Source organism: Nycticebus coucang, chromosome 11 (genome assembly GCF_027406575.1).
Source record: "Nycticebus coucang isolate mNycCou1 chromosome 11, mNycCou1.pri, whole genome shotgun sequence".
NCBI lineage: Eukaryota > Metazoa > Chordata > Mammalia > Primates > Lorisidae > Nycticebus > Nycticebus coucang.
This window is the reverse complement of record NC_069790.1, coordinates 18,501,145-18,528,900: the sequence shown is the minus strand read 5'-3', so window position 1 is coordinate 18,528,900 and position 27,756 is coordinate 18,501,145. Positions and strand designations below refer to the sequence as shown.

The 27,756-nt window shown below is 39.2% G+C and overlaps 1 protein-coding gene across 1 annotated transcript in view; it reads left to right on the top strand.

Annotated features, from left to right (window-relative positions):
- NME8 (NME/NM23 family member 8) overlaps positions 1–17,425 on the top strand; it is a 53,100-nt gene extending 35,675 nt beyond the window's left edge. Inside the window, exons 11-15 of the mRNA XM_053553548.1 lie at positions 8,332–8,476; positions 9,144–9,251; positions 11,840–11,991; positions 14,671–14,815; positions 17,188–17,425. Coding sequence (XP_053409523.1) covers positions 8,332–8,476; positions 9,144–9,251; positions 11,840–11,991; positions 14,671–14,815; positions 17,188–17,425 — 788 coding nt within the window. The remainder of the gene's footprint in view (positions 1–8,331; positions 8,477–9,143; positions 9,252–11,839; positions 11,992–14,670; positions 14,816–17,187) is intronic.
- The last annotated feature ends 10,331 nt before the right edge of the window (positions 17,426–27,756 follow it).

Genomic DNA, 27,756 nt, shown 5'->3' with positions numbered 1-27,756 from the left:
TCTTTCACCAAATTTGGGGATTCTCCCACCATCATTTCTTCCAACATTTTTTCTATTCCAACTCTTTTTCCAATCCATCTGGTATTGAAAAGATACAAAAGTTATATATTTTAATATTGTCCCATGAGTTTCTGAGACTTCTCACTTTCCAATCATTTTTTTCTTCCCTATGTAGTTTTGACTGGGATCATTCCTATTTTATCTTCAAGTTAAGATTTAATCTCCCTTCTGTGATCTCCGTTTTGACATTTGCCACATCCACTGAAATTTTTGGTTCGATTGCTGTATCTATCCATTCTTATTCCATTTTGTAGCTGGAATTTCTCTCTGCTGAGTCCTTGATCTCAGAGATTCAAGGCATGAATCTATGGATCATATTTTATTGAAAAATAGGGAGGGGTGACGAAAGTCAAAGACTTTAGCAAGCTGAATGGAGGATGCGAATGGGAAGCTCTTGTGATATAGAACCCTTTCTGCTTAGAGGTTTACCTACTGCTTTTCCTATCCTGTGGGCTGGGGATTTTAGGGGAGACGGAATGTATATCTGGAACAGGTCACAATTGGCCAGGGGCCTGTGTGCAGAAAATAATTTTAAAACTGCCATAGTGAAAAGGAATTCAGTCCTTGCAATCTTTGCCTTGGGAAAGACAATAGGGTGTGTGTCCCTGCTCCAAGAGAGACAACCCAGCTGAGATAACTATCAGGCTGCTTTTTTCATGGCCTTTCTTGCGCCCACAGAATGTGGCCTGGAAAGGGCTGTTTTAGGCGGAGAGATGGAGGTCTGGGTTGAGAATGATTTTTAAGCTCACCCAGGCCCAGAAAATGGGGGGTGGTCCCTTGTCCAGCCCTGAGTGGAGGAACCTTGTATCAATTTGGTTCAATTTTATAGCTTATATATCTCTGCTAAGGACTTTTATCTTTCTAGTCATTTCAAGAATGTTCATCCTCTCAAGATGCTTATTCCAGCCCCATTTAAAATCTTGAAAAGATACTGCAAATGGTTTTTCTTCTCTCCTTTCTCCCAGGAGAGCTTTCTGAGGGATATGATTTTTGTAAAAAGATTCTTTATACTTCCAAAGATATGGAGGAGGGATGAAAGCATAAATATCCACACCTTGAAAAATCATGATTTTTCCAGATTAACTCAACTATAACTTAAATATAATAGAAAACAAGAACCAGAAGTCTAGATACCATGAGGAAAGGCCCAAGATGCTGGTTGCACAGATCTTAATTCTAAAAGCCTATAAAATAAAACATGTTTAAAAAGAATAAAATCTTATCATTTGTGACAACATGGATGAGCTGGAGTATGATTTCACTTATATGTAAAATTGAAAAATGTCTAATTGATAGAAACAGATAGTAGAATAGTGGTTAAAAGGGATCTGGATGGGTGTGGGAGTCAGATTTGGGAATATGTTGGTCAAATGATATCAACTTTTAGCTCAATGGAAAGAATAAGTTCAAGAGATCTATTGCATGACATTGTGACTATATTTAATAATAATGTATTATATTATTGAAAATTGCTAACATAGTAAATTTCAAGTGTTCTCACCACAAAAAAAATGAGTATGTGACTCAATGTGTATGTTAATTAGTGGAATTTGGCCATTCAATGATGTATACATGTTTCAAAACCTATTTTGTAAATAAATACGTATAGTTTTAATTTGTCAACTGAAAAATAAACAATCATTTAAAAAAAAAAAGAATGTTCATCCTCACCTCACAGAATGTAGTTGTAATTGAAAGGTTTAGGCAGAAAGATGGAGTGATGGTCCATAAGAAAGAGAGGAGGCCAGTCCAGAAATAGGAAAGGCTTTATTAAAGGAAAGAGCAAAGTAGAGTCTGACCAGGAGTCAGATCACTCCCATGCAGTTGCAGAAGGCTTTTATTAGCCTTATTAGTATAGCTGAAATGCAGCAAGGACCAGTCATCCTCTTCTGATTGATGTTTGTGTCAGGGCTGCCACTGACGTACTAACCTGGGCTCACCTCCAGCACAGGTCAGGATTATGGCTGTATCCCCAGTGCAAAGCAAGGATATTGGCAGGGTGTTTCCAGGAATGCTGGTCTTGAAGAATTCTAAGAGTCTGGGGAAAGGGGTTGCTTGTTTTTTCTAAAATGGCTGCACTCTTGTCAGGTTGTAAGAATTCGTTTCCTCCAACAGTAGCTGCTGCTTTAAATTCTTTACCTGAGAATTCTAACATGTAAGTCGTCTGGGGTCTGCTATTGATTGTATTTTCACTTTAAGGTTAAGATTTGCTTAGTTCTTTGCAGGTTGTATAAATTTGGATTGTATCTTGGTCCCTGGTCACATGTTATGGAACTCTGAGTCTTATTAAAATCTTCTGGAGTAAGTTTGTTGGGGTGGGAAGCTCATAGGTCCTCTGTGGGTTGAGAAAAGATTTCTCCAAAGATTAGGATATAAAGGTATAGAATTTATTTTATCTTCTTGGAAGGAAAGAGGGACTGAGAGGGTAAGAGACTGAGGCAAGAGAGAGAGTAAAGAACAGGATGATAAGCAGCTCCTTTTCCACTGAGACAGACTTTTCACTGGTGTTTTGATCCTGTCGCTGATTCTGTCTTGGAGATGTGATTTTGAGTGCAGTTTGAGGCCTGACACTGGTATCCTATTGTTCCTCTTGGGATGACTCAGGAAGCCTTGAGGCTATGAAACAGGTTCTAAAAAGACAAGGAACTGGTGAATGTAAAAAGAAAAATTTGCCTTTCTTTTTTATTTGCTCAGCCCTTTTAAATGTTTTATGGGGTGCTTCTCAACTAGAGTGATAAAAAGCAGAGAGAGCTCAAGGTTGATTTTAGCCCTTCCTGAAAAACTATGAGTTAATAATTTTTCTGTTATTGTGCTATCAAGGCTGATCATCCTTTCAATGTTGATTTCTTATTTTTTTGTTTCTTTGTCTTAGCTGTAAATTAGCCAGTTGAGTTTAGACCACAGGTTCTGATCCATCGTCTATGAGCTGTTTGCAATGTCAGTTCTGTTTTCAAACAGTGAGTTCAACTCAGATGAAACCAGTGAATGGAGGACAGGTTTAATGAAAGGGACAGAGACCCGCCTTGGCAGAGCCAATGATGGCATGAGCACAAGGCTGGTTGGAGGCCTCTTTTTATATAGGGCCATAGGGGCTGGATCGATTTCACTGCCTGTTGGAGGATTCTAGTAGACTAACATCCGTTTGCTGGCACTAACCTTTGGGGTGAAGCTAGCTAGGTCCTTTGTGGTCTTTTGTTCTAAGAGAAGTAGGGGAGGGTTTGTGTGGGGCCACACTAGGCCTCCAAATGCTTCTGCAATATTCTTCTGCACTGCCCTATTTGTGTATACCTTAGTGATAAGATCACCTGGGTAGTTCTGTACAGTGTAGTTCAGTTCTCAAACTTTTCTTATATTTCCTTATATCAGCACAACACTTACACAGCCTAGGAGTGAGTCCCCTACTTGAAAAATAGATTTGGAGCAACAATTTCCCTAGCCCCTCTTCTCTCTGGACCTATCTCCTGGGCCCCTCCGTTTGGTCTTCTGGCTGTAAATCTGGGCTTCCTCTGGGCTGCTCTGAGCCGGGCTGAAATTGGATCCCAACCAACTGTGTCATTTATTTTCCTTCCTTTTTAAAAAAAATTTGCAATATATAAATATTGTTTTTAAAACAGTTGTAAGTTCACAGCAAAACTGAACAGAAAGTACAGAGAATTCCCATATATCCCTTACACCCACACACTGACAGAATCCTGCATTATACTAGTACATTTGTGACAATGGTGACAAGGGATGAAACTATATTGATACTTTGGTTATCAAAATCCGTAGTTTACATTAGGGTTCCCTCTTGGTATTATGTTTTTATGGCTTGTAACAAATGTATTCACTATTATGGAATCATACAGAATAGTTTCACTGCCTTAACATGCTCTATCTTCCACCCACGCGTCACTTCCTTCCCCACACTTTGAGGCTGTCCATAGTTTTGCTACTTTGGAGTCCCCCACTTGGGCCTGCCTCCGAGGTCAAGTGGTGAAAAGAGTTTCTCCTGCACACCTCAAGTGACAAGGCCTGTTTTCCTACTTCACTGGTCCAAGGAAAAGAACTTTGTCTCAAGAGTTTTAGGGGGCTCCAGGGCCTCTTCTACCTCTGGATGCAGATGCCTATAGGGCTTGCCTCAGGGCAAGGTCAGAAGATGGAAAAAGCAAAAGCAAAGGAAAGAAGCCTCTTGAGAACGAGGATATCCCCTGGCCCCAGAGACTCCACACACAGCCCCCTCCTTCTGGTCTTTGGCTAGAAGAGAGAGCTACTCTTACAGGTTTTTCTGGCATAGTTCCAGGCTTTATCTGCCCTTAGTATAAACTAGGATAGATGGGAGAAAAAATATCACAGAAAACTCATCTCAGTACTGGATTTTCAAGTTTTTATTTCCATCCTTGATCTATGGCTATTATATAATAGTTAGGATCCTCTGATGGTTACCGTATGTACTCTATCTATAGCATTTAGCTGTACTTAGTAAGAGTGTGCTTATTTTACCTTGACTGGAATTCCTACAGATTTTCTTTCTAGCAACCTCAAATTCCTGGGCTAAAGCGATCCTTCCCCCTCTACCCCCCAGTAGCTGGGACTATAGGTGTCCACCATGACATCTAACTAATTTTTGTATTTTTTATTAGAAATAGGAGTCTTGTTTTCTTACTCAGGCTGGTCTCAAACTCCTGACTGAGAGGTCAAGGACCGAAAATAAAAGGTTATTCTGAAAGGTGAACAAAAGGAAATTGGAGTCTGGGTTCTGTGTGGGCAACGTGGCCTTTATTTCCACCTGAGTACAAGCAAGCTGAGTCCGAGAAAGGAGTCAGCACGTGGGTTAAGGTGGATGGGAATTTAAAGGATTGGAGGGGTAGGGATTGGTACAGTCACTCTTTCCTGGGTGGGATGGTTCTATGTGGGTGGGTCCTGCATTGGGCCCTATCACTGACCTCAAGGAATCCTCTTGCCTCAACCTGCCAGAGTGCTAGAATTACAGCCATGAGCTAGTGCATCTGGCTATTTTTCTTTAGTAACTACTTAATTTTTGTTTTTATCTATAATAATGCATTTGCATTCATTTTGATACCTTATATGGTTTCCACTTTGGTTCCTTTTTTAACTTCCGAATTTGAATTTTCATCAGTTTATTGTAACTTATTATTTGGCAATCAGAACATTCCTACTTTATCTTTGACTCATAATTTTTAATATTCAGTGCTCTATATGTACAATTCAGAATTAATTTAGATTAAATTCAGAAATCTTTTTCAATTTGTAAAATGAATTAAAATTCCACTTAATTAAATCATTGAATTTTAATTTATATTTTTATTATTACAACTTTTTACTATTTCCTTTGTGAAATCATTGGTTTCTGTATTTCGCTATCATGACTTAACCATTTCTCGCTATTATCTTTTCTACTATTTAGGAAAATAAATATCTTTTTTTCAGTTCTACTAATGATCTTATAACTGCCCTTACTCTTTTTGAAGTATGTTTAAATTTATATTTAATTATTTTTAAAATTCAAAAGTAAATCATTAAATTTTGAGTTTAGCAGAGTTTTATTTCTTCACTTAATTCTTAACCGAAATCAATTTCTGTGCTCTCAGTTTTTATAACTATTGTTTGAGATTTTAGTACATAGATAGTGATTAACTTAAATTTATAATGAACGTCTTATCTTTTGATGATATTCTGCAATTCATACTTTTTTGTAATCAGGTTTACAACTGATATATTTAGAATTTTTCTCATATAAACTTCTTTTCAAGCTTCCTGCAGTCCTCAAAATGTCCGTTAATTTTTCACTTTTAAACCACTTAGTTGTATCTTATATCTCAGTTATCTGATGAATATATTTAAACACTTTTTTTTAAAAAAGTATATACCTAGTGGTTTCATTTACTGAGCCCTAGCATATTTGGAAATGTCTATTACCTTATGCATGAAAGAAAATTTATGTGGCCATTATGTGTTTGTGTGTGTGTGTGTGTGTGTGTGTTTTATAAGTCCCCTTTTCCCGAAAAAACTATAGACTCTGGTTCACTGACTTTTGGCCTTTTCTATTACAGGGGAAAAAATCTACTGTTGGCCTGGATTTTGTGTCTTTGTAGATAATGTGGCATTTATTGCTGTTGGTGGTAGTTTGTTTCATTTAGTTACTTGAATAATCTCTTTATATTTGCTCTTTTTTTTTTAAGATTGTGTAGACACATGAGAATGTACTGATTCTTAGGCATTTATTTAAATACCAACCACCTTGTTTAGAAATTTGCCTGTGATTGATAAGAAATAAGATACCAAGTTATTCTTTGAATATATTTATAGACCAGTTATTCCATGAAACTTTTGTATAACTGCTAGATACCTTTATTGAAAAGCAGGAATTCTCACTTTCTCCATATCTGTTATTGAATACAGCATCAGATATTGTCACTGGACTGCTTGAGACCATGTTTGAAATCCTCAAACCCTTGTGAATGCTCAGGTACTCCCAAGGGAGGTCAATTCACCACTCTGCCATTAATTCTGCCTGCTGCTGCTTTATGCAGATTTATCTTCCCTGAATATTTTTCCTCAACTTTATTTACTTTTTCTTTTTCTATTTCTTTTTTTTTTTATTAAATCATAGCTGTGTACATTGATATGATCATGCGGCATCATTCACTAGCTTCACAGACCATTTAATACTTAACTTTAAACATGAGTTATTACAAGAAACCATGATATGGCCGTTTCTTGAGAGAATCAGTTGTCACTTTTTAAACTGTTGTCACAGGTACCCTCATATGAGAAGTCCTTTTAAAAATTTAGTAATAAAAAGAACTTCAGTGTCCGCTAATATGATTTCCATGTTTTAACATTTCAAGAACTGTATAAATATTCTGTTTTTGTCTTTTTCTTGTCTGTGAGGTAGTCCTGAAGCAAATTATTGCTGTATAAACTTACATGATACATTGTTTGTTTTGCCTTTTCTTTTTAATTGTTTGCTTAGTTTATTTCATGGAGAGGTAACTTATCAGTTGGGATGCTTTTTTTCTTTGTTTGTTTTTGCTTGATTGGGGCCGTAAAGCTGTCTAGGCTCGGAGTCACCATTTGTGCTTTTGGTAAGATAGCTGCCCCAGCTCCAACCATCATGTCTCTCTCTCAAGCATTCGGAAGCAGGAATTTAAAGATGGTGCAAGGCAGAGAGGTTATCCCTAGGTGCCTTTCTCAAAAGCATCCCTAATGAAATATGGTTCCCCCATTCAGGGCTGGGCAGAGAACCTCCCCCACCCCCCATTTTCTAGGCCTGGGCAAACAGGCCTTCTCTCAACTGTACTCTGGATGCAAGCAGGTCAGACAAAAGCAGCTGGACCAGTATCTTATCTGGGAGGCTCTTCCTGAAGTGAAAACCATACACCTGCTGCTTTGCCTGGGACAGGAACTGTGAGGACTGCATTCATTTGCTAATACCTTCATTCCCTAATCAGCATGAGCAGAAGGTTTTCTGTCTGCTGGCTCTTGGCCAAGTGTAACATACATTCTCAAGACAGCCCTGCTGGCAGGTGATATATGAACCCCTACATAAAAGGCGCACCCGGGTTTTCCCACGTGGGAAGCTCCCCCTCAGCCGTCAGAGGCTTTGTTATCCTTCTTTTTATTTCTTTTTTGAAATAAACTTTGCCCTGTCACTGTCACCTATTTGGATGATCCAGGGTTTCATTCTTGAATCTCCAGACCAAGGACCTGAGGGAAAAATGCCAGTACCATTACCATATTTCTTTTATATATAATTGAGCATATCTGGATCTCTTTGCCATACTTCCCATGAGGAAGTATGAAGAAGTGAGTATTGGATTTTCAAGGCTTCCGTATTGGGAAGCAGGTGAGAGAGCAAGAGATTGAGAATTACTTCTGGGTATTCAGGTCAACTCATTTCTCCTCAAGTGGTACAAATAAAGGCTATTAAATATAAAAAAAATTCATAAATACTTGCATAATTGTGTTGGTTGGTTATTTATAATAGGTTACTATCCGTACACACACACACATATATGCAAATAGCCAAAATATTCACCGAGGTACCTTTCTGTGCATTGTGTGTATGATTCCTATGGGATGAAAAATTTGTCATAGCACTATAAAAGGTATTGTCCAATCTAAATTGAAATCTAAGAAGCTATTTTTGTAAACATTTGAATTTCATATAAGGGTAAAATACATTATATGCTCTGATAATAATAAGTTATGTATTACGTTATAGTAACTCACCTGTTTAAAACTTATCATGTGACTGTTTTTACTTAGAGGAAGTTTTAGACATTATTGGAAAAGAAGGCTTCAAAATATTGGAACGAAGGCAAATAGTGTTATCAAAAGAAGAAGCAGTTGCACTGTGCAAGAAATATGAACATGAAGACTATTTTGAGAAACTGATAGAAAACATGACCAGGTAGCGTTCAGGTTTAGTCTGATTTATTTTCGAATCATTTAAACCTTCTCTTAAGTCTGATTTCTATTCCAGTTGCCAAATCTCTCAATTCTGTAAACATGTTCGAGTCTACTTCTTTGCTAGTCCTGCCCCCATCCCAATTCTTAGTTAAATAATCTGTGTCCTCTAGTATTCTTGGAATGTTAGTGGAGCAAAGAGCAAGTTCCGGGGCAAGTTGCTGCGTCCCAGTTGGGTTGAACAAGTCCAGGGTTTGCAACATCAGCAAGTCCAAGCAGGGAAATGACTGACTTTCAAGGGTTTTCTTAATCCTACAGATCACTAGGAGAGGAATGTGCTGCTAGAAATCTGTCAGGCTTCTAGAAGAATAACTGAAACAGCAGCCAAAGCAGACCCCCAGGGTGTGTGTGTGTATAAACCAGTAAGAGCCCAGGGACAGTGAAAGACCACCTGCAAGAAAAGACTTCTCTTCCTTTCCCTTCTTCCACTCTTCTATAAATACGCTCCTGAAAATGTACCAAGGGAAACTGATTTCAGACCCCTGTGAAAGTGATTATTTTGACATATTTTTAGTCTATTTAACGGCATGCTTTTACATTACCTATATGTAATTAGCTACTGAGCCACACTTTTATTACCTATTCTTTTTTTTTTTTTCCTTTTCTAACAGGGGTCCATCTCTAGCTCTTATTTTATTTAGAGACAATGCCGTCCAGTACTGGAAAGAGCTACTGGGACCAGGAACAGTTGAAGAAGCATATACAAATTTTCCCACGAGGTAGGATCTATACGACAGGTCCTTAACTTGTCTCATGGAATTCATTTTAATTTCCTTGTAGATGTGGAGCACAAGAACCACACGGCTTTGGTCCAAGGGAGTTTCTCAGGAAATCTACCTTTCCTGGGGAAGCAGTGGACTGCTTAGGACAGGATGTCAGACCTAGTGCCAGCCTGGAGATGGCCAAGTTTGGGGGGCCAAGGTTATGAGATAAATGGTTTGGGGCTGGGAACTAAGAGTGGATACCCAGCCAACACAGGCCATCTCTTGGGAGAAATAACACCCCACTTGGTCTTAACAAGTAATCCCTTCAAAAAGGATTGTGTTGTTAGCTGGTCCTTTAGTTGGTCACAAGACTATCAACACAATGATGACTAAATGAATATGTACAGTACATTTTGGAAGGAACATTTCCTGAATTAATTTACTTATGAATATTAGAAATCAGCTAAACTTTATAATCAGCTCAACAACTAGCCTATGACTTGGCACATGGGGGACACTTTTAATTTTTTAATTTTATCTGCTTGGCTTGGTATCATCTGAAGGATGGGAATAATTATGTCACGGGTCTCCATACTTGGCAGGTAGCTGAAAGAAACAAATTGAATTTCAACTCCCTTGAATTCTTGGTGGTGATTTCAGGGTAGGATTCAATTCAGGGTAAGAAAGACCCTCCCTTTAAGTGTGCAAGAATAGAGATGCTCTGTCAGGCACAGCATATGTGATGTAATAAATAACAATACTTATGAAGCCTCACATAAAAATTGAAGTACTTTCATTTTTTGGTGAGGATATACTTGAATCTGACTTGTCCTGCACCGACACAATTTACTGTTTTAATTAGCCCTATTCACGTATGCCTTTGCTCGTGTGCCAGACAATTATCGAGAAGGATGACAAGGATAGAATGTTCTGCAAGTGGTGTCTATGGAAGCTCTCAATGAAATGCAGCAGTGGAAGGCACTGGAGAGAGGAATTCCTATCAGCACACGGTGTATGCATGTAAGCATACTGGTCTACACACTGCTTCCAAGTATGGAGGCTGCGAACCAGTGCAGAGACATTTTCTCCAGGTGCGGGCTCTCAGTGACTACGCCCTCTCTAGTCCACCATCATAGTGAAAATCCCCACAAGTTTACAACTTAATCTTGATCATTATTTTTTATTGTTCTCCCTTTTCCAGTTTCCTTGGCTCCACCCACCTTTTAAAGGCTGCTTTAGAAATCACTTTTTAACAGAGTCCTGCCCCCCTTCCTGCTCTTGGTTATTAGATTCTATGCTCTGAACTGCTTTGTCTGACATATGATCACTTGCATATCACTAGCACAGCAGCCGCTCATTCTCACCCCTTACCGTCATCACCACAGCCTTTCTCCCTCTACTTTGTCCAATAATCTTGTTCAACAGCACAACAGAGGGGCTGGTTGAGTGCTCTGACTGGTGTGGGGTAAGTGCTCAGGTTGACTTCAACTATTTCACTCATTCATTGTACAAATCCCTCACCCCTGGAAATCTCAGGCTCTGGAGACTAGGGTTGAAACTATCTCCAAATTAAGAGTGGTGTGGGAACAGCCAGGAGCCAAATGGGAAGGTCATGTTTGCTAAGGCAAAAAAGAAATCTGAATGAGTCCCTGAAATCAGAGTCAAGAGGATCTTGAAGCTGAGGGCAGAAGTTTCCAGTGTCAGCAGAAAGGGGCCTTATTCACCACAACTGAATTCTGTTGAGTTGATTGCCTAGGACTATGTTAAAAGGGCAAAAAATGAAATGAAATGGACGGTGAGCACCTTCTCTACTGAAATCTCCACAGACAGAAAGAGCAACGGAGCAGATAATCAAGTAACAGCAGTTGATTTAGGATATATGTACTCATCTACAGGAAAGGCAGCTGAAGCATCACGAAATGGCTAACCCAATGTGGATCGTTCAGCACCATCAGTGTCACTCCCACTACCTCTCTTCACAAAGCCGTCCCATGGGCTTTCACCACTGCACTGGCTCACCTGGAAGGTCCTTTTGCAGTATCTCCTGGATTCAGTGTTTATAATTTGGTGTCATTGGTTTAAGAGTCAAATGCCACATAAAGCTTGATACTATTGAATGGTGATAGCAGTGAAAAGACACATTTATCCAGAGCTCAGTATGTCCCATATAATCAAATACATCATTTGCATCCTCAAAATCACCTTCTAAAACAGGTTTTATTATCATATTTACATGTGAGACAACTAGAGCAGAGAGAAGTTAAGTGACTTCCTCATGTCACACAGCTAGCAATAGTACTACCAGGATTCTACCAGCTGAACCTTTTCACAGCACGTGGCATCCATGCCTCCTTCATAGTTGTCTGTTAATAACCATTGTCATCACGATTTGAACACCTGTCTTCCTAATGACTATCACCTCCTTGAAAGGCGGTACCATGCCCTATGCCACTCTGTGAATTCTTCCTCTTGCACAGTGCCTAGATGTCGAATTAGTTGCTGCTGTTTGATAACTTTTGAATACTTTTATAGATGTTATTGTTATGTTATGTTATGTTTGTTATGTTATAAAATAGCTTTATAACTTGACTTCCTTTTCAAAGTTTATGTGCAAAATTTGCAATGGAAAGTTTGCCTATCAACCAGTTGTATGGAAGTGATTCATTGGAAACTGCTAAAAGAGAAATACAACATTTCTTTCCTCTTGAAAGCACTTTAGCAGTGATTAAACCTCATGCAACACAGGAACAAAGAGGTAAATATTTAAAGTCTCTGTGTAAATTTTTCTTCAAATTTTGTGAGATTTTTCAAAAGTTACAAACAGAAAAGAGAAAAAGAAACAGAAACTTCAAAACCAGGAAAGTTACAATGAATGCACAGATCCCCCGCTCCGTGTTCAACAATAAACTTCGTTGTATTTGCTCTCACCATCTCTCTCTCCCTTCCTTCTTGGTCTCTTGGTCTCTGTGTTAATCAAAACTGATACTGAATTTTGCTCAAGACCTTTTCAGAATTGATGGAAATGATGACTGATATTTGCCCCAAATATATTAATATGGAAAAATCATATTAATGATATTTTCAACATGGAGCTTTCCTTCCATTTCTATATAAATGTCACTTGTCATGATACATTTTTCAGTCTGCTTTTAGATTCGATATTGCTTATGTTTCATTTGGGACTTTTGTGGTGAGACTGAAAAGTGACATTGGTTTGTGCTTTTCATTTTTTGTGAAAGTTTTATCAGGTTCAGATAACAATGGAGTACTTTATTAAAAAATTTGAACATCTTTTTCAGTCCTCCGAAAGAATTTTAGTAGCACTAGGATTGGTATTTGAAAGTTTGGTAAAATTTTTCTGTACAACATCTGGGCCTGCTGCTTTTGTGTAGGATAATTTCTTTGACTGCTTTATCTTCTGTTGCCCCTAGTGTTAATTTTATTAAATTGTACTTTCCTAGGAAATCATCTGTTCCATCTACATACTTGGTGAAGTAATTTTTTTATCATTATTATATTTCCTCTGTTTCAATGATTATTTCTGTTGACATTTCTTATTTTATCATTTTTCAAATTTTGAAATTTGTCTCAGATTTTAACACGATTGATTGATGCTCCCTTTTACTTTCCAGGTTTATATCTTCTTTCCTTTTGGGATGACTTCATTACCTTGTAGTTCTCAATACTAGTTCTGTTCTATTGTTCTGCTTTTTCATTAAGGATTTCACTGGAAATACCCTGTTTCCCTGAAAATAAGACAGTGTCTTATTTTAAGGTGTGCTCCCAAAGATGCGCTAGGTCTTATTTTCAGGGGATGCTGTATCGGTCCTGTAAGTAGGTCTTATTTTTGGAGGATGTCTTATTTTCGGGGAAACAGGGTAATAGGATTTTCTAAGGGTTTAGATGGACTTACTCAATTTAATTTATAGTTCAGAATATTTTTTTCTTTTGGCACGGAGTCAAATTTCTCAAATAAATATGCAAATATGCATTATTTAATTGTATGTGTATGTACGAACAACATGTATATACACTTGTATACCTATAATAGTTAGTACACATATACTATGTATACACACACAAATTGTATGTGTCAATATAAACTACATCTGTACACACACTTGTGTTTAGACTCATATTCCTCTAACTTGCTGCATTCATCACTTTTCCTGATATTGGTGTCTCTTTATTTGGCTTTCTTTCCCTTGGCTATTTTAATTTCAATTTTCCATGTCCTTTACTATATTTTAAGTCATGTTCTTCCTTATGCATCTCTTAATTTAGTTTATATTTTGTCATTTTTATCTTTTTCTTAATTTTTTTCTTGAGCGCAATTTTTATTTCACATCTACTTATTGCTTGTCCATTTCTGATGACTTTGAAATTCTGATTCCTGATACTTTTTATGTTTGTGTGAGAGTATCTGTCATGTTACAGTTTTCTTTCCGTTGGCTGGCTCTCTCTCTTTGAAAGGGAATGAAAAAAATTTTAATGAGCAAAATAATTTTATCTTTTCTGGCAAAGATGGATGAGGGCTTGGGTTAGCTCACTTCGTTTCTGAGTTTTGAATGTTCGCTTGGTTTCATATAAGGCAGTAGTTTTTCCATGCTTAACACAAAGGTCCACATCTCTGAGAAGTCATCCCTGACCTCCCCAGAGAAAGTTCATAATTTTCTCCCTAGTGATTTTAGGAACCTTGCATATTACTCTATAATAGCAATCACTTTCTTTTGACTCATTTATGGGCCCAGCCGTCTGACCAGCAATTAATATTTGAAGTAGTGTTTATGTTCTATTAACATTTTTTTTTTTTTTTTTTACAGAATCTGTCTTAAAGCAGGTCCTAGCTACCACCTGTCTGGCAGGAGAGGTCCAGCTTTCTCCAGCTTTTCTGTTGGCTATAATCACGCTCACCTGTTCAGCACTTCTAAATATTTTGTCTCTTAGAAAAAGCTCTTTTACCAGAGAGCTCCCAGGCTCTCAGTGGGTTCACTGTCATCTCCAGAAGTTAGCCCTCAACATTTAGGCCATTAGTGAGATTTTGACAGGATGTGCTTTGTTTAATGCCTTCAGTGGTTCCTCAGGGAAATAGAGTTCAGATTGGCTCTCCTTAACAAGCCATATCTAGCAAGAAATTCCTTGGTGTTGTAGCATGGGGGTGAAAACATGTCTTCATTCTCAGCATAAGAGCAGACCCCTGCGCCTCCCTCTTACAGCTCACTGGGTGTTACAGGTGAGTAGGGACCAAATATGCACATTAGCATATTAACCTTCTAGGCATCAGCTTGGTGCTTTTGAAGTTTAGTTTAGCACAGTTTTGTGGGGTTTTTAACTGCAATATGCAAGTAAAACTTTTCTTTATTTGTTTCAATCTACTTGAACATGGAGTAAAAGTGGGGCCGTCTGTAAGATACCAAATATCTGTCTTCCCCAGAGGAGATCCTGAAGCGTATCCAGGAGGCCAGATTCGACGTGGTGCAGGAGAAGGAGATGCTTCTGACTCCAGAATGGGCAGGTGTGATTTACTCAAAAATAACAGGAAAAGACTTTTATGAGGAGGTATTGCAAGTGTTATCTGAGTAAGTGTCTGATATATAAACGGAGTAAATGTTCATTAGAGAAACTTTGAAAAATACAGAAATTAAAACATCCCATCTAATCTCATTCATGAAAAGTTACTCTGTTAAAATTTGGGACTCATTATTTTTTTCTATTTCCTTTCCTTGCTCCCTATCTTCTGTCTCCTTTCTTCTCTCCTTCCCTGCCCTTCCCTTCCCGTTCCTTCCTTCCTCCCTCCCTCCTTCCTTCCTTCGTTGATTTTAGGTCTTCACATTAGATACGGAGACTTCCTGGACTTAAATCCCTGCTTTACCAACATACTTAATCTGTGCCCGAGTTTCCTTATCTGTAGAAGGGGATAATAATGGCACCTACATTATTATGTAGGTTTGCTGTGTGAGGCTAAGTAATTGACACATTAGAAGTACTTGGAATAGTGCATAGCATATATTAAGTGTTCAATAAATGTTAGCTAGCATCATCACATCTCTCTTCTTTACACTTACAGATGCCTTGTCCAACTCTTTATGTATGTGCATAACATGAATTATGTGATACTAAAAAGGCTGTTTTGAAACAGTCCTCTTCTACATTAAGAATCTGTTCCTGACAACACAGACCATTATAATGACTGCACAGGTGTTAAAAACTAATATTTATTGAATGTTTACTCAATTCCAGGCCTTGTGATGAGCTATGTACTCTTTCTTTCATTCAAATTCTTAGAATCACAACTCTGAAGTAGTTTTTATTAGAATTCCTTCTTTGGTTAAGGGAACAGAGATCCAGGGCTGGGATTTGTCCCCAGTCACAAAGCTAGCATTTGGCTGAGGCTTGAATCTGGAGAGGGGTGGAGGGTCTGTGTTCTTAACTGCTGCTTCCCAGAATCCTCTTTTACATAGAGTTCATAATTATTTGAACACCCTTAGCAATTTGTTTCTAGTTAGAACACTTTTTCTTGGCTATTTTACATATATTAAGTTACAAATTAAGTTTTTCTACATGTTCAGTCATGCATTGCATAAAGACGTTTCAGTAGCGATGAAGGGTGTATTCAGCAGGGTGGATCCCGCAAGATTATGATGGAGCTGAAAAATTCCTGTGGCCTAGTGAAGTCAGACACACCATTATCTCTTAGCCCAATACATTATGTTTTCTAAGTTTAGATTTATTTAGATACAAATCCCACAGTGTTGGAGTGGCCACGTACATGTAACATGCTGTGCAGGTTTGTAGCCTGGGGGCAGGAGGCGGTACCATACAGCCTAAACATGTAGTAGGGTTGGTTTGAGTACTCTCTGTGAAGTTCGTCTGACAGTGCATTTCTCAGAACATATCTTTGTTGTTAAGTGACACATGGCAATACATGGGAAGCCTTTTTAAATGCATGTCTTCTCTTTTTAGTTTCTGATCAATTTGTCAATAAGTTTCGAAAGGCAAAATATATAGAGTCAAATAAAAGAATGAAATATAATTGGTAATTATTATTATTATTTTGAGACAGAGACTCACTCTGTTGCCCTGGATAGACTGAGGTAGTGTCATCACAGCTCACAGCAATCTCTAACTCTTGGGCTTGAGCAATCCTCTTGCCTCAGTCTCTTGAGTAGCTGGGACTCCAGGCACCTGCCAACAATGCCTGGCTAGTTTTTCTATTTTTAGTAGAGATGCGCTCTTATTCTTTCTCAGGCTCACTTTAAACTCTTGAGCTCAAGTGGTCCACCTGCCTTAGCCACCCAAAGTGCTGAAAGTGATAATTACATGTAAATAGTAAGCAAAAGGCTAGGACTCCGAGGAGTACTGACACCGTGGCAGCTTAGCAAGCTTTCATCCCTGCTGCAGGCTGCTTTTCCTGGGAAGCAGACAGAGGTAGTGCTCAGGCTGTTGACTAAGGGTGCCGTATGGAAAAGGAGACAAAGGCAAGATGGGGAAGAGGAAGGGGAAGATGCAGTGCAGGCTGGACACCAGGCCCCTCAGAGCTGGCCCTAGCGGCCAGCCTTTGTAACTTCACGTTGGTCAATCACTGGAGGTAGGCAACCCTGGGAATGAGGGTGGCCTGAGAGAGGTGGTTTCCTGAGGTGGAGACAATCCTGAAGAGGTCAGAAGCTAAGGGGCAACCATTGTCCACGGCAATGTCTCCATGTATAGAAATCAAAGCAGCAAAAATGATAGGACTCCACTGACCAATGCTCTCTAGAATTAAACTACAGCACTCATTTAACACGAAACCTGCTGGAAAAGGAGAAATGAAGGGGGAAGCACAAAATGACACCAAGAACAACAAAGAATGAGGAGGTGCTCCCCGCCTGGCGGTGGCCTCCCGTCCTTAGGTGCGCTTGCCATCTCTCCAGTTGTCAGGAGCCCCATTCTCTAAAAGTGTCGCTCTTTGCAGGGGTCCATCTTTGGTCCTGGTTCTGACAAAGTGGAATGCTGTCGCAGAATGGAGACATCTGATGGGCCCCACAGACCCAGAAGAAGCAAGAATGCTGGCCCCAGACAGCATCCGAGCCCGATTTGGAATAAGTACGTCAAAGAATATCGTCCATGGATCATCTAATGTCTATGAGGCAACAGAGACCATTGGTAAAATCTTTGAAGAGTTTGTTCCTGATAATCCTGAGGAAAATTAAGTATGTATTATGAAGTTCATACCTATTTTTCCTTTCATTTCTTTGTTTGGTACCACTGACTGAGCCTAGGACAATCCCATCCTGAAAAGAAGAGAACTTGTCCCATATTCCTGAATCAAACTTTATTTCTCGCCAGAGACATCTTTCTGTGGCACAGCACCCTGGTAGCCTCCAAGCTGAGCCCTGTAGATGCCAGTGACTTCAGGGATGCTGGCTGCAGACGGCCAGGCTGAGGCAATGGTGCCTGGGCTGCAGGGATGGAGATGGTGGGCGAGGGAGGCACCCCTGGGCTTGTAAACCTTGGTCTCAAGCTGCTGGGTCATCTGCCATGATGCCAAAAGCCTTGTGCAGTCCCTCTCCTCATTGGTCCCTTAGCTCTCCACTCTTAACAGCCAAAGTTTCATTCAGCATCCTGAACTCTAATCTCTTAAGTAATTGGAAACTTGGACCCTATTAACTACTTCTGAGTGATATGTGATAATGTAATAGCATAGAATAATAGAAATCTTAGAATAAAAAGAAATCACTTCTTTCCTTGACAGAGATATACTTACTGGATAGAAATGGCTACATAATGTGCATGTGCTTTGAGCTTCCCTTTTTTATAAGCAGTGTGGGAGATGGAGTGCTAGATAGGTCACTCTTCCTGTCAAGCTTGCTTGCTTGCTTGCTTTTCAACAGCAGGCTCACAAATGTCCCCCAGATGGCTCTCACTATTGACCTGAATATTACTGTGTAGCCTTTCCACATGTGGAACCTTGTCCCCACCTGGATGAGCCCTACTGAGAATCACTTTCCGTAGCATAAAGCAAATGCTCTGTGAAGTGGAGAAGCCCTTCCATGGCCAGTAAGACTCCTCAGGGAGAAAAGAGCATGTTGTCCTCTTCATGTGGTCATTTGGGCTGTGATTTCTCCAGGTATAAGAACCCTGTGTTAAAATACCAGATGTATGAAGAAAAAGTAAGTTCTGGCAAAACATAGCTTGTTCTAGAAGTCTTAATTATAGTCCAAGGCGTGATTGCACAACCCAATAACATTTATGTTGGGAAAATATGTATTGTATGTCTTCTTGAAGTATGGGTTACGATCAATAGGAAACTGGTTGAATAAAGGTCATTACCGTCAGGGACATGCAAATCTAATGGGGTGACGAAACTCACAGGCGCAGTTTCTAATCATGACTGCTCTAGGATAGCACATTTCTAAGCATGTCATCAAAGAATGGCTGGAGAGTGAAGGTGAAGGTGGTCTATGGAGCTGCCCTCTGTTCATAGCCACTGTTCACAGTGAGTTTCTTTTCTAACATCTGCATATCCTTCCCTTTTGTGTTGAGGGCACCATGACTGATATAGGTGATTTTAAATTAGTATATAATTCAGTACTAAATTTGTAGGTATATCTAAAGTAGTTAGGAGCTGGAGAAAAGAAATGCAATAGACCTTGAAGACGAGGGGGGGGGGTGTTTAAAATTAAAGATAAGAGAAGCAAGAAAAAGAATTCCATTTTTAAGATTTCTAAACAATCATACTCACACACAGGCACAGGCACGCATATGCTCGTTTTGCTGGCTCTGTCTTTCCAGCTATACTACAGTATATCATATCACTCTGAGGGCTAGTATTTGGGTCTGTTTCAGACATTTATGGACATTTGCCCAGCTCTTGCAATCTGCTGGACACTGTCACATGGCTGTATGCACACAGTCCTTGTCCTAAAGTTGCTTTCGACTCTTCTGAGAAGGAAATAGAAAATGTGTTCTGGGTCCCCGGGGCAAGCACAGGTGCTTTGGGCAGGTACACATAGGAAGTGAAAAGAGGGCGAATGAGGTGCAAAGTGTCCAGGCAGGAGACATCCTAGTAATCAAAGTGAACTATGACGGAGGCTGGAAGAATGTGGAAGCAGTGAGCTTAGTGATAAACAAATGAGCAGACGATTCTTCCAGGGCTGCACTGCATCTACAGGAGTTCATGACTGAGCACCACTCTACCAAAGAAGTGGGAAAAGAAAAGGCTTCCTAGCTTGAGTAAGTGGGAAAATGATCTAACTGATCTCAAACAGGGAACCCAGAAGAGAGAAGCAGTTTAGAAGGAGACCTGCAAGTTGTGTTTTGGTCGTGTTGAATAGGAAACATCTGAACTGGGACTAAGTGGGAGTCGCAGAGCAGGGGAAGTATGACGGCTCCATGGGTGTGATGTCAGCAAAACGGTGGGGAGCCTGCTTCAAGCTCCAGTGCCACCACAGGGGCATGGGGACAACAACCAGAGACTGGCAGAACTGTGGAAAATTGTCAAAAGTTTACAATAACCAAAAAAATGCTGAGTCCACGTGAAAGCAACTTAAAAACAGCAGGAAAATTGTCATGTTTACCAGCTCTTATCCCACTTCTCCAGTTCGGTGACAGTCCTGGAAATGGCAGCCAGCATTCCCAGTGTGCAACCCTCATCTCTGGTTGCAGAGAGAATAGAGCAGATCCGAGTCACAAGTGACTGTGTTTGGAAGGCTGGCGGCTGCCTGAACAAGGTGTTCATTGCTGTTGCCCCTAACCTGGACTTAGTAGGGAAAAGCAGTGAGTGGCCATTACTGGAAAACAATCATTGTACAGTGACTGAGAAACCACAGCTGCCTGGCCCTGAGGGAATGCAGAATGGTGCAGCTGCTGGAGAACGGTCTGGCAGTTTCTCAGAAGCTTAAACGGAATCACCATTTGAGCAGCACTTCTGCTCCGAGAAAATTGATAATAGGCCCCAATATTTATAGAACAAATTATTCACAATAGCCAGAAGGCAGAAACAACCCATGTGTCCATTAATAGAAGAATGAGTGAAGAAAATGTGGCACCCTTGCACTGAAATAGGATGAATGTTTAGCTGCTACAAGGAGCGGAATTTTGATACATACTACACGGGTGACTCTGGAAAACATTTTGCTGAAAGGAATAAGACAGACATAAAATGATGATGGCAAACAATTTAAATGTAATTAATGCCACTGATATGTACATGAATGGTTGCAATGACAAATTTTATGATGTAGGTATAGATAGTGCCATGACTTAAAAAGAAAAAAAAAAAAGTAAGTAAAATCAAAATGGTCCTTTGCAACAGAGCTCTCTTCAAAAACCCTTTCCAAAATGATAACAAAACTAGTCTTATGACACATTTAAAAGAAAACCTTTGAATAAAAGTAAGCCTGTAGCAAAGTTCTTGAACCACTGGCAAATAAAAGAATTTGTTTCCCAAACAAAATGTAACAAAGACAACAACAACTAAGCCCTAAAACCCTTGCCCATGTAGAGTTCCCCTGTGCCCCGCAGTGCTCCCGTGGGTCTACTCCAACCCCACGCGGGAGCCCTGCAGTCTCTCCACCCTGTTCAGAGAGAGCTGCACTCTCTCTTGTCTTTAGCTCCTTCCAATTCTCCTCCTCACCTTGGGCTTAACCAGCAATTCTGAATTCTTGAGCAGCTTGGGTAGAAAGCTGTGGTTACTCACAGTTTAACATATTTAACCCATCACACGAGTTCAGTCACTAACTTGTTTTGTATATCCGTGGGGATTGCTTGCTTGCTTAATTGGGCAATCTCTAGGTAAAGGAAAGGGCCCATCTCCCAAGCTCTGTGATTGGTGTGCAGGACTCCAATATGGAAACTGATGATATTAATATATAGCACTGGCATTTATTTTATCAAGTCTATTCTTTCTTTACCTAGAAATTTGAGAAGATGACGCATAAATTTACACCAACATATAATCATGTGGCACAACTTCTTGGGAGGAATAGTAAGAAAGAAAGACATTCTTTGGAGGAAAACTCACCTCAAGATGAAAAAACACGTTGGTGTGCATAGTAATAATAAAAAAGTTACTTCCAAACAAATCTTCATGCTTATTTTTACTGTGTCTTCTGGAAAGGACTTCTGGTGATCTATATAAATGCCCACAAGATGTAAGGTAACCAGCAGGGTAGGAACATGCAATATGGGGCAGAATACTCTAGTAGATCAAAGAAAATCCAGGAGTGGAGCTATATGCAAATTCACACTGCAAGGTCCTAATATTTATATGCTTATAGAAGATGGCCAAAATTTTGACTCTGAACATTGAAGCAAAAATCTCTGAAAAGGGAACACATAGATTTATACAATTTGCAAATTATGAGACAGTGCAGGCTGGCGCCCTACACCATAAGATAGGTAAGTGGTAAGAAAATGCAAATATGCTAGAGATAGGAGACAGGAATAAGCTAAAGTTTTTATTGCTTTTGGCTTTTTTCTCTCTTGGGATAAACTTGAATGATGTTTCCTGCAGTGATAAATTCTTAAGCCCGTGGCCAGGGTTGTTTGCAGCTCCCAGCATGTTAGCTGGGACACCTTCTAGCTCACTCCTCTCAGGAGGACACCTTGGATTGCAAGTGAGTGAGAATGACATTGATGAGCGATTACTTCTCTAACATAATTTCTAAACTGTAATAGTGATGGAAGTAAGGCACTCATAAACTTGAATCATTTTAGTATTAGTAGCGGGTACTCACCTCCATTCTCAAGTGTTCTGACACTATGTTTGAGAAGTATGCCTGTGAACTTTGCTAAATTATAAAAAAATGTAAATACCTACATGGGAATTATCAGTAAGATATTGCTCAAATTTTCTTCAGAATGCATTTTTTTTAATGTAAGGTAAATCAATTATTGGCTTTCTTAGGATTGCTCCTAAAAATAAGTACAGTAAAAATAGTCACATTCTTCATTTCCTTCATCTTCCATACTATTTTATATTGAATAATATTATCTGCTGCCTTACATGACCTGATAGTATTTGGGTGTTATACACCCATAATTGTTGTTGAGTGGCACACTGCTATTGCCTCAAGAGCAGTCCAGACTTTTAATGGCATTGAATTGCTCCTAAATGTAATATTGTATTTCACCAGCAGATGGCAAGCAGTGCTCAGTTGTGTACATATGTGACTACATCTGTACAGATCTCATACACAAGAAAGACAGACAAAGGTCATTTCTTTTTTACTGAAGTTAAGTATCCAGAAATCTAATGATGAATGTCCAAAGAGACATATTTAATTAAGGCTTAATTGGTGTTAGTCTGGTCTTGAGGGGATTGAATTCAGTGGATGAGACCTGGCAGCATCAGGCTGCCATGTGTGCACTGGGCTTGGCAGTAGCTGGAAATATCTCCCCATCTCTGAGGGAGAAAGGTTAGAAAAGGCTAGAAAGTCTTCAGGGCCATGACTAACAAGACTGGTCTTGAATATTCCAGCTGGACTTTAGGCAGAAAAAGCCATTGCAGTGGAGATAGGTGAGGAGCGCAAAATCAGGGAGCACAACTTGGAGCTCTGATGCACATGATCGTGGGGACACGGGTCCCAATACAGTGATGGGCCCAGATAGTAAGCCATGGGACACTGTGCAGGAAGCACTTCTGTCTCAACTGCAAACAGCGCTGGGGATGAGCTCCTGCTCTGCCTCTCCATGAATTCCCCTAGGCAGGACAGTTCCCTTCCTTAGAACTAGCTCTGTCCTGAATCTCAACCCTGAAGAGTCTCTTTGGTGGCCCCACTTAGTTCTTTTAAAGACAAGACACTCGTAAAATTCTAGCACATTTTTCTTGGGTCCTGTTCCCTGTAAGCAGATGTCCTGCAGAAAATGGACAGATTTTGTACAACATGCCATATTTTGCAGCCTCTGATTGGACAAGGTATCCTTTCTACTCACTGAAGGGGATCCCCTGACATTGATCCCTGCCTGAACTCTGTCTGAACTTGCTCACCCATGGGAAGTTACACTGGATGACCTCCAAAGCCAGATGTTTTATGCTTTCCAGAAAGGGAGAAAGTTGACTCAGCAATTGTCCACGTGATTTTCAGCTGCTGAAATACGTCAATGACATGATTCATAGTAGAAATTATTACAAGACTAAACTATATTAATGAATTAAAAAATTCATCTGTTTAATTCAACAATGGTATTTAAGTTCTCCCTTGGTACTCTGGTGGAATGTTATTCATAGTATCCTTTTTTGCTTAACCTCAGTTTTTTGCACTTCATTATATTATTCAAGTTCTAACAATTTTGTGAGATATGATAATAGTCTCCCTGTTACCCAAATTTAATTGATAATACAGTATGAAATACACAGGACATTATAAAGTAGTTCTCATCTAGATAGTGCAGGCACATTTTGCAACTAAATATATTAGACTTATCCCATTTTACAAATCTTGCAACTAAATATATTAGACTTATCCTGTCTGAACCTATAAAAGCAAAATCATACACCATAGACTCTTTTCCTGCCAATCAGTTACCTCTTTAAAAAATTTCTTTCTAGTAGAAAGAAACTTCACTTAGGTTGCAGAGCAAATAAATACTGTAAGATCTGTAGCTATGATCAGCACATAATCTCTTCAATATATTTGAAATTAAAAAACATATGTAAGTATGAAGACGTAAAGTCTTTAGGGTTTAGGGATTTAAATAGAGTATTGCTGCCAATTACAGTGACAGAAACAGAACAACTGCTGACCGCTACTTTATAGATTGTGCTGAAAAACATGGTGGTCAAATTTTAATAATTTTATGATTGTCATAGTGTGGTGGCCATGAGAACGTGAATTATAACCTCCAACTGCAGGAGCTATTAGTGATCAGGGGTCCCGGTATGCATTCTGAAATTCATTGCTGCGAGACCATACCACCCCTAGGCTGCTCCGGCGCAGTATCTGAGCACCACAGGACTTTATCTACCTCTGTAAGAAAAGGACTCATTTCACAAATGATTTTGGCTCAAGACTCCCGAGTAGTCTTGCTAAACTGTCCTCAGATAGACCTCATGGCAGTCTGGAAAGCTTCCGCCCAGCCTTCCTTACCTCTTGCCTCTGTCCTTCACTCAGTGTGGACACACCTTGGGCTCTGGAGGTCCTGCTAGCCCTACCTGGCTCCTTCCCCATTCTCTCTCACAGGCATTTCCTCTAATGGAATCCTGGCACACTTAATCTGTTTTGACATTTGTTTCTCCGAGGACCCAGGCTAACACACATGTGATCAAGGGATCAAATTTGCATGTCTCCATGGCTTTAAATCTTAACTACATGCCATACCTCTCTTTGATAATATTTTTGTAGTATCTTATAATCATAAAAGTAATGCATGTTCATTAGACAAAATACAGGAAACATTTATGCCCTGCACTATTTTATGCCTATTTTTTATGATATTGAAAACTCAATAAGAGTGGAAGATTTTTTGCATCACAGAAGTCTGTCCTTCCCTGGCATGCCTTGAAGACCACATTTAAAAGTCTGTTCTTACCAGCTCTTGGTAAAATAAACTCAGATTCATCTATGCAATGCATCTGTGAAAAGTAAACATATAGTTGTGCTTCTTTATATGGAGAAATTTTCATACTGCCTTATTAAATTTAGGCACCAAAGCAGGGAGAAAGTCTGGAATGCTAATATGGACATTTGGGTTAGCTAGGTTGATGTTATAGGTACTTTTGCTTTTACATTTTTCTTTTTGCTTATCTCTATTATTTGAATAACAAAAATGAAGCCTATTCTATTGTTATCCTGGGTCAACTGCCTCCTCTGGGGTACTGATGTTAATTTAGACATCTTAACCTATTCTGCATTTATCTAGAGAACACAGCATGCTTTCTTATCGCATAAATCACAAAGGTGACAAATAACTGAAAATTTTGGTTGTCATGACTTTTGCTATGACTTAATACATCCTTAAGGATAAAATGCTTTTCGAAAAGTCTTTTCCACCAGGCAATATGGTCAGTATTAGCATACAACAGGCTATAATCAGAAGCAGAAATTTGTTCTTTTATTGCTCTCTCTATGGTGATAAGTGGGTATACCCTCTAGTAGCCTAGATTTTGTTACCAAAAAGTCAGTGCACTTTGGCCTGGTAAATCAAAACCCAGGAACTGTGAGGACTCAGATCTTTATCTATGAGGGAGACATCAGATAAGCCCTCACATATCCTTTCTCCAACTAGCTATTGATAGATTATAAATCTCAGATCCCTTTCAACTTTTTCTTTCCATGATTCCAAATAACCACTCTTGCCTTTTGAACAGGTGTTAGTAGCAGGTAGAAACTAATGATGAAATTGTGCTCCTCTCTTTTTGCACAAGGACTGGTTCTCCTAAGCAGAAATACCCTCAAGCTGGTACAAGTCAAGTTTTCTTGTAAGGATGAAATAGACAATCTTACAGATTCAGAAAGGGAAACCCTCAGTGCGGCCCGACTGCATTGGTTTAGAACTGGAAAGTAAAAACTAAGGCTGTGTATGTAAGTTCTCAGTTCTCATGTTTGTTCAAAGGAAGCTGGTCAGAGAAATCTACTGACAGCTCTGCTACACTCCAATTCTTGGGTTTCTCTAGGTAACTAGTTACATATTAATAATATTATTAAATTTGATTCATTAAAAATATTGAGGGGGTTGCATAGGCTTTTCTCAGCAGACAAGAAATCTCTCTACCTATTTCTCTGATTATTCATCTGTCCATCCAATTACATACTAAATATACCCCCCTGCTTAAATGAGGTGCTCACTCATTTCCCCACCTGCCCAGTTTGTTGGAAGTGTTGAGAATGTTATCAGCTAATTTTATCCAAGCATAAAATTAAAAATATGGGGAGGTAAAACCAATCTTTGTGAGAAACTAGAATGTCATCACTTTCATACACCTTGGGCCCAAGACTTCTGGGACATAACTGACCAGGTGATCAAGAATAATCCTTGATGAGCATACTCTTTGGCCCAAAAACACTGTGTAAATGTGTGTGTGTGTGTTTTTTTTGGCTAGGGCTGGATTTGAACCCACCACCTCCGGCATATGGGACCAGCGCCCTACTCCTTGAGCCACAGGCGCTGCCCAACACTGTGTAAATGAACCATCCCAAGCACTACTTAAAGATAGGTGAGACATTTGGCTATGGGTACGTTTATTCACTTATTTATTACATTCAGTCAAGAAACAACTTAAATACCCAAGCAAAGATGAGTTTGTTGAGTAATGCTTACCATGGAATACAATACAGGCATTATAAATGAGGTGTATCAGCTTTCTTGACCTGGAAATTAATCTCAAGAAAGAGCCTAATGAAGGTAAGGGATAAAGCAGTATATAGTTGACTCCTACTTTCTAATTTTTATACAAATGCGTAGGAACCCCCTAGAGAATTATATGTCAAAATGTAAACAATGTTTACCTCTGTATGGTGATCAGCTGGATTAGGTAGGATTTTAATCACATTCTTTTTGATTTTGTGCATTTATTGAATGCTTTATAGAGACTACATGTTTATTGTGTTAGCAAAAGACCGACAAAATTGTTTTAAAAATGAAATATCTCTAATTGCCCACAATTATAAAATTTGATAAAATATTGCCAAAGAACTTATTTTTCTGATTAAATTATCTCTCAAGTAATCCCCGTTTCAGACATAGAAGCTCAACCCTCTTCTTCATATATTTATATTTATCTCCTCTGACATGTGTTTTGGCAAGGTAAATACTTAGGTGAGAAAAGCAAATCTTTGGTGCTGACTGGAAGGCCTCCCAGGCATGTCAGGGTACTCTCTGTGTGGGCTGATGCTCTGATGCTCATTTTCCATTTCTTTATGATAGATAACCAATCAGCATCCTGTTTAATCTTTTATCAGTTAAGCTGATAAATGTGTCTTATTAAGTTTTGGTATAATATGCAGTGTACAATTTCAGTTAAATATTCAAAGTAAATGTTGCTTGAATCTATAAAGTCAATTCCAAAGTCTTATTATGTTCAGTTTTGCACTTAAAATTTTTTTTTCCCACATAAATATTTTTCTTCTGTTTCCATGGAAAGTTCCATTTCCAATTCCCCTCCCCCAGAGAATTTCTACTGTGTTGAGGAAGTAAGATATGCTATGAAGGTCTTGTAACAGGTTTTCCAAGGATTACGGAGGTCGAATGCTGTCTGAAACACCTGCCTGGCTTAGCTTAAGGGCCAAAGAGGTTTGGTTTTAGTTCAGCAAGATCATACACTGTTTTCTTGATACCCTGAATAGGTTGATCTATTTGGTTCCTTTTACTGTGCTGCCCATGGTTAGTAGTGTGGGCAAAGTTAAGTTCTCTGAAGGAAGTGGGAGGCACACCAGCCTTCTCATTAGCTCAACATGTCCTGTCTCCCCTGGCTTACACTCACTCTGCATCCTAAATAACCACAGAGATGAAATTTAACCACATGTTGAATTATCTTGTGTGAATGCAACATATAACTTACCCATTCTGTGAGAAGTAGGGACAACAGTAAAGGAGAAATTAT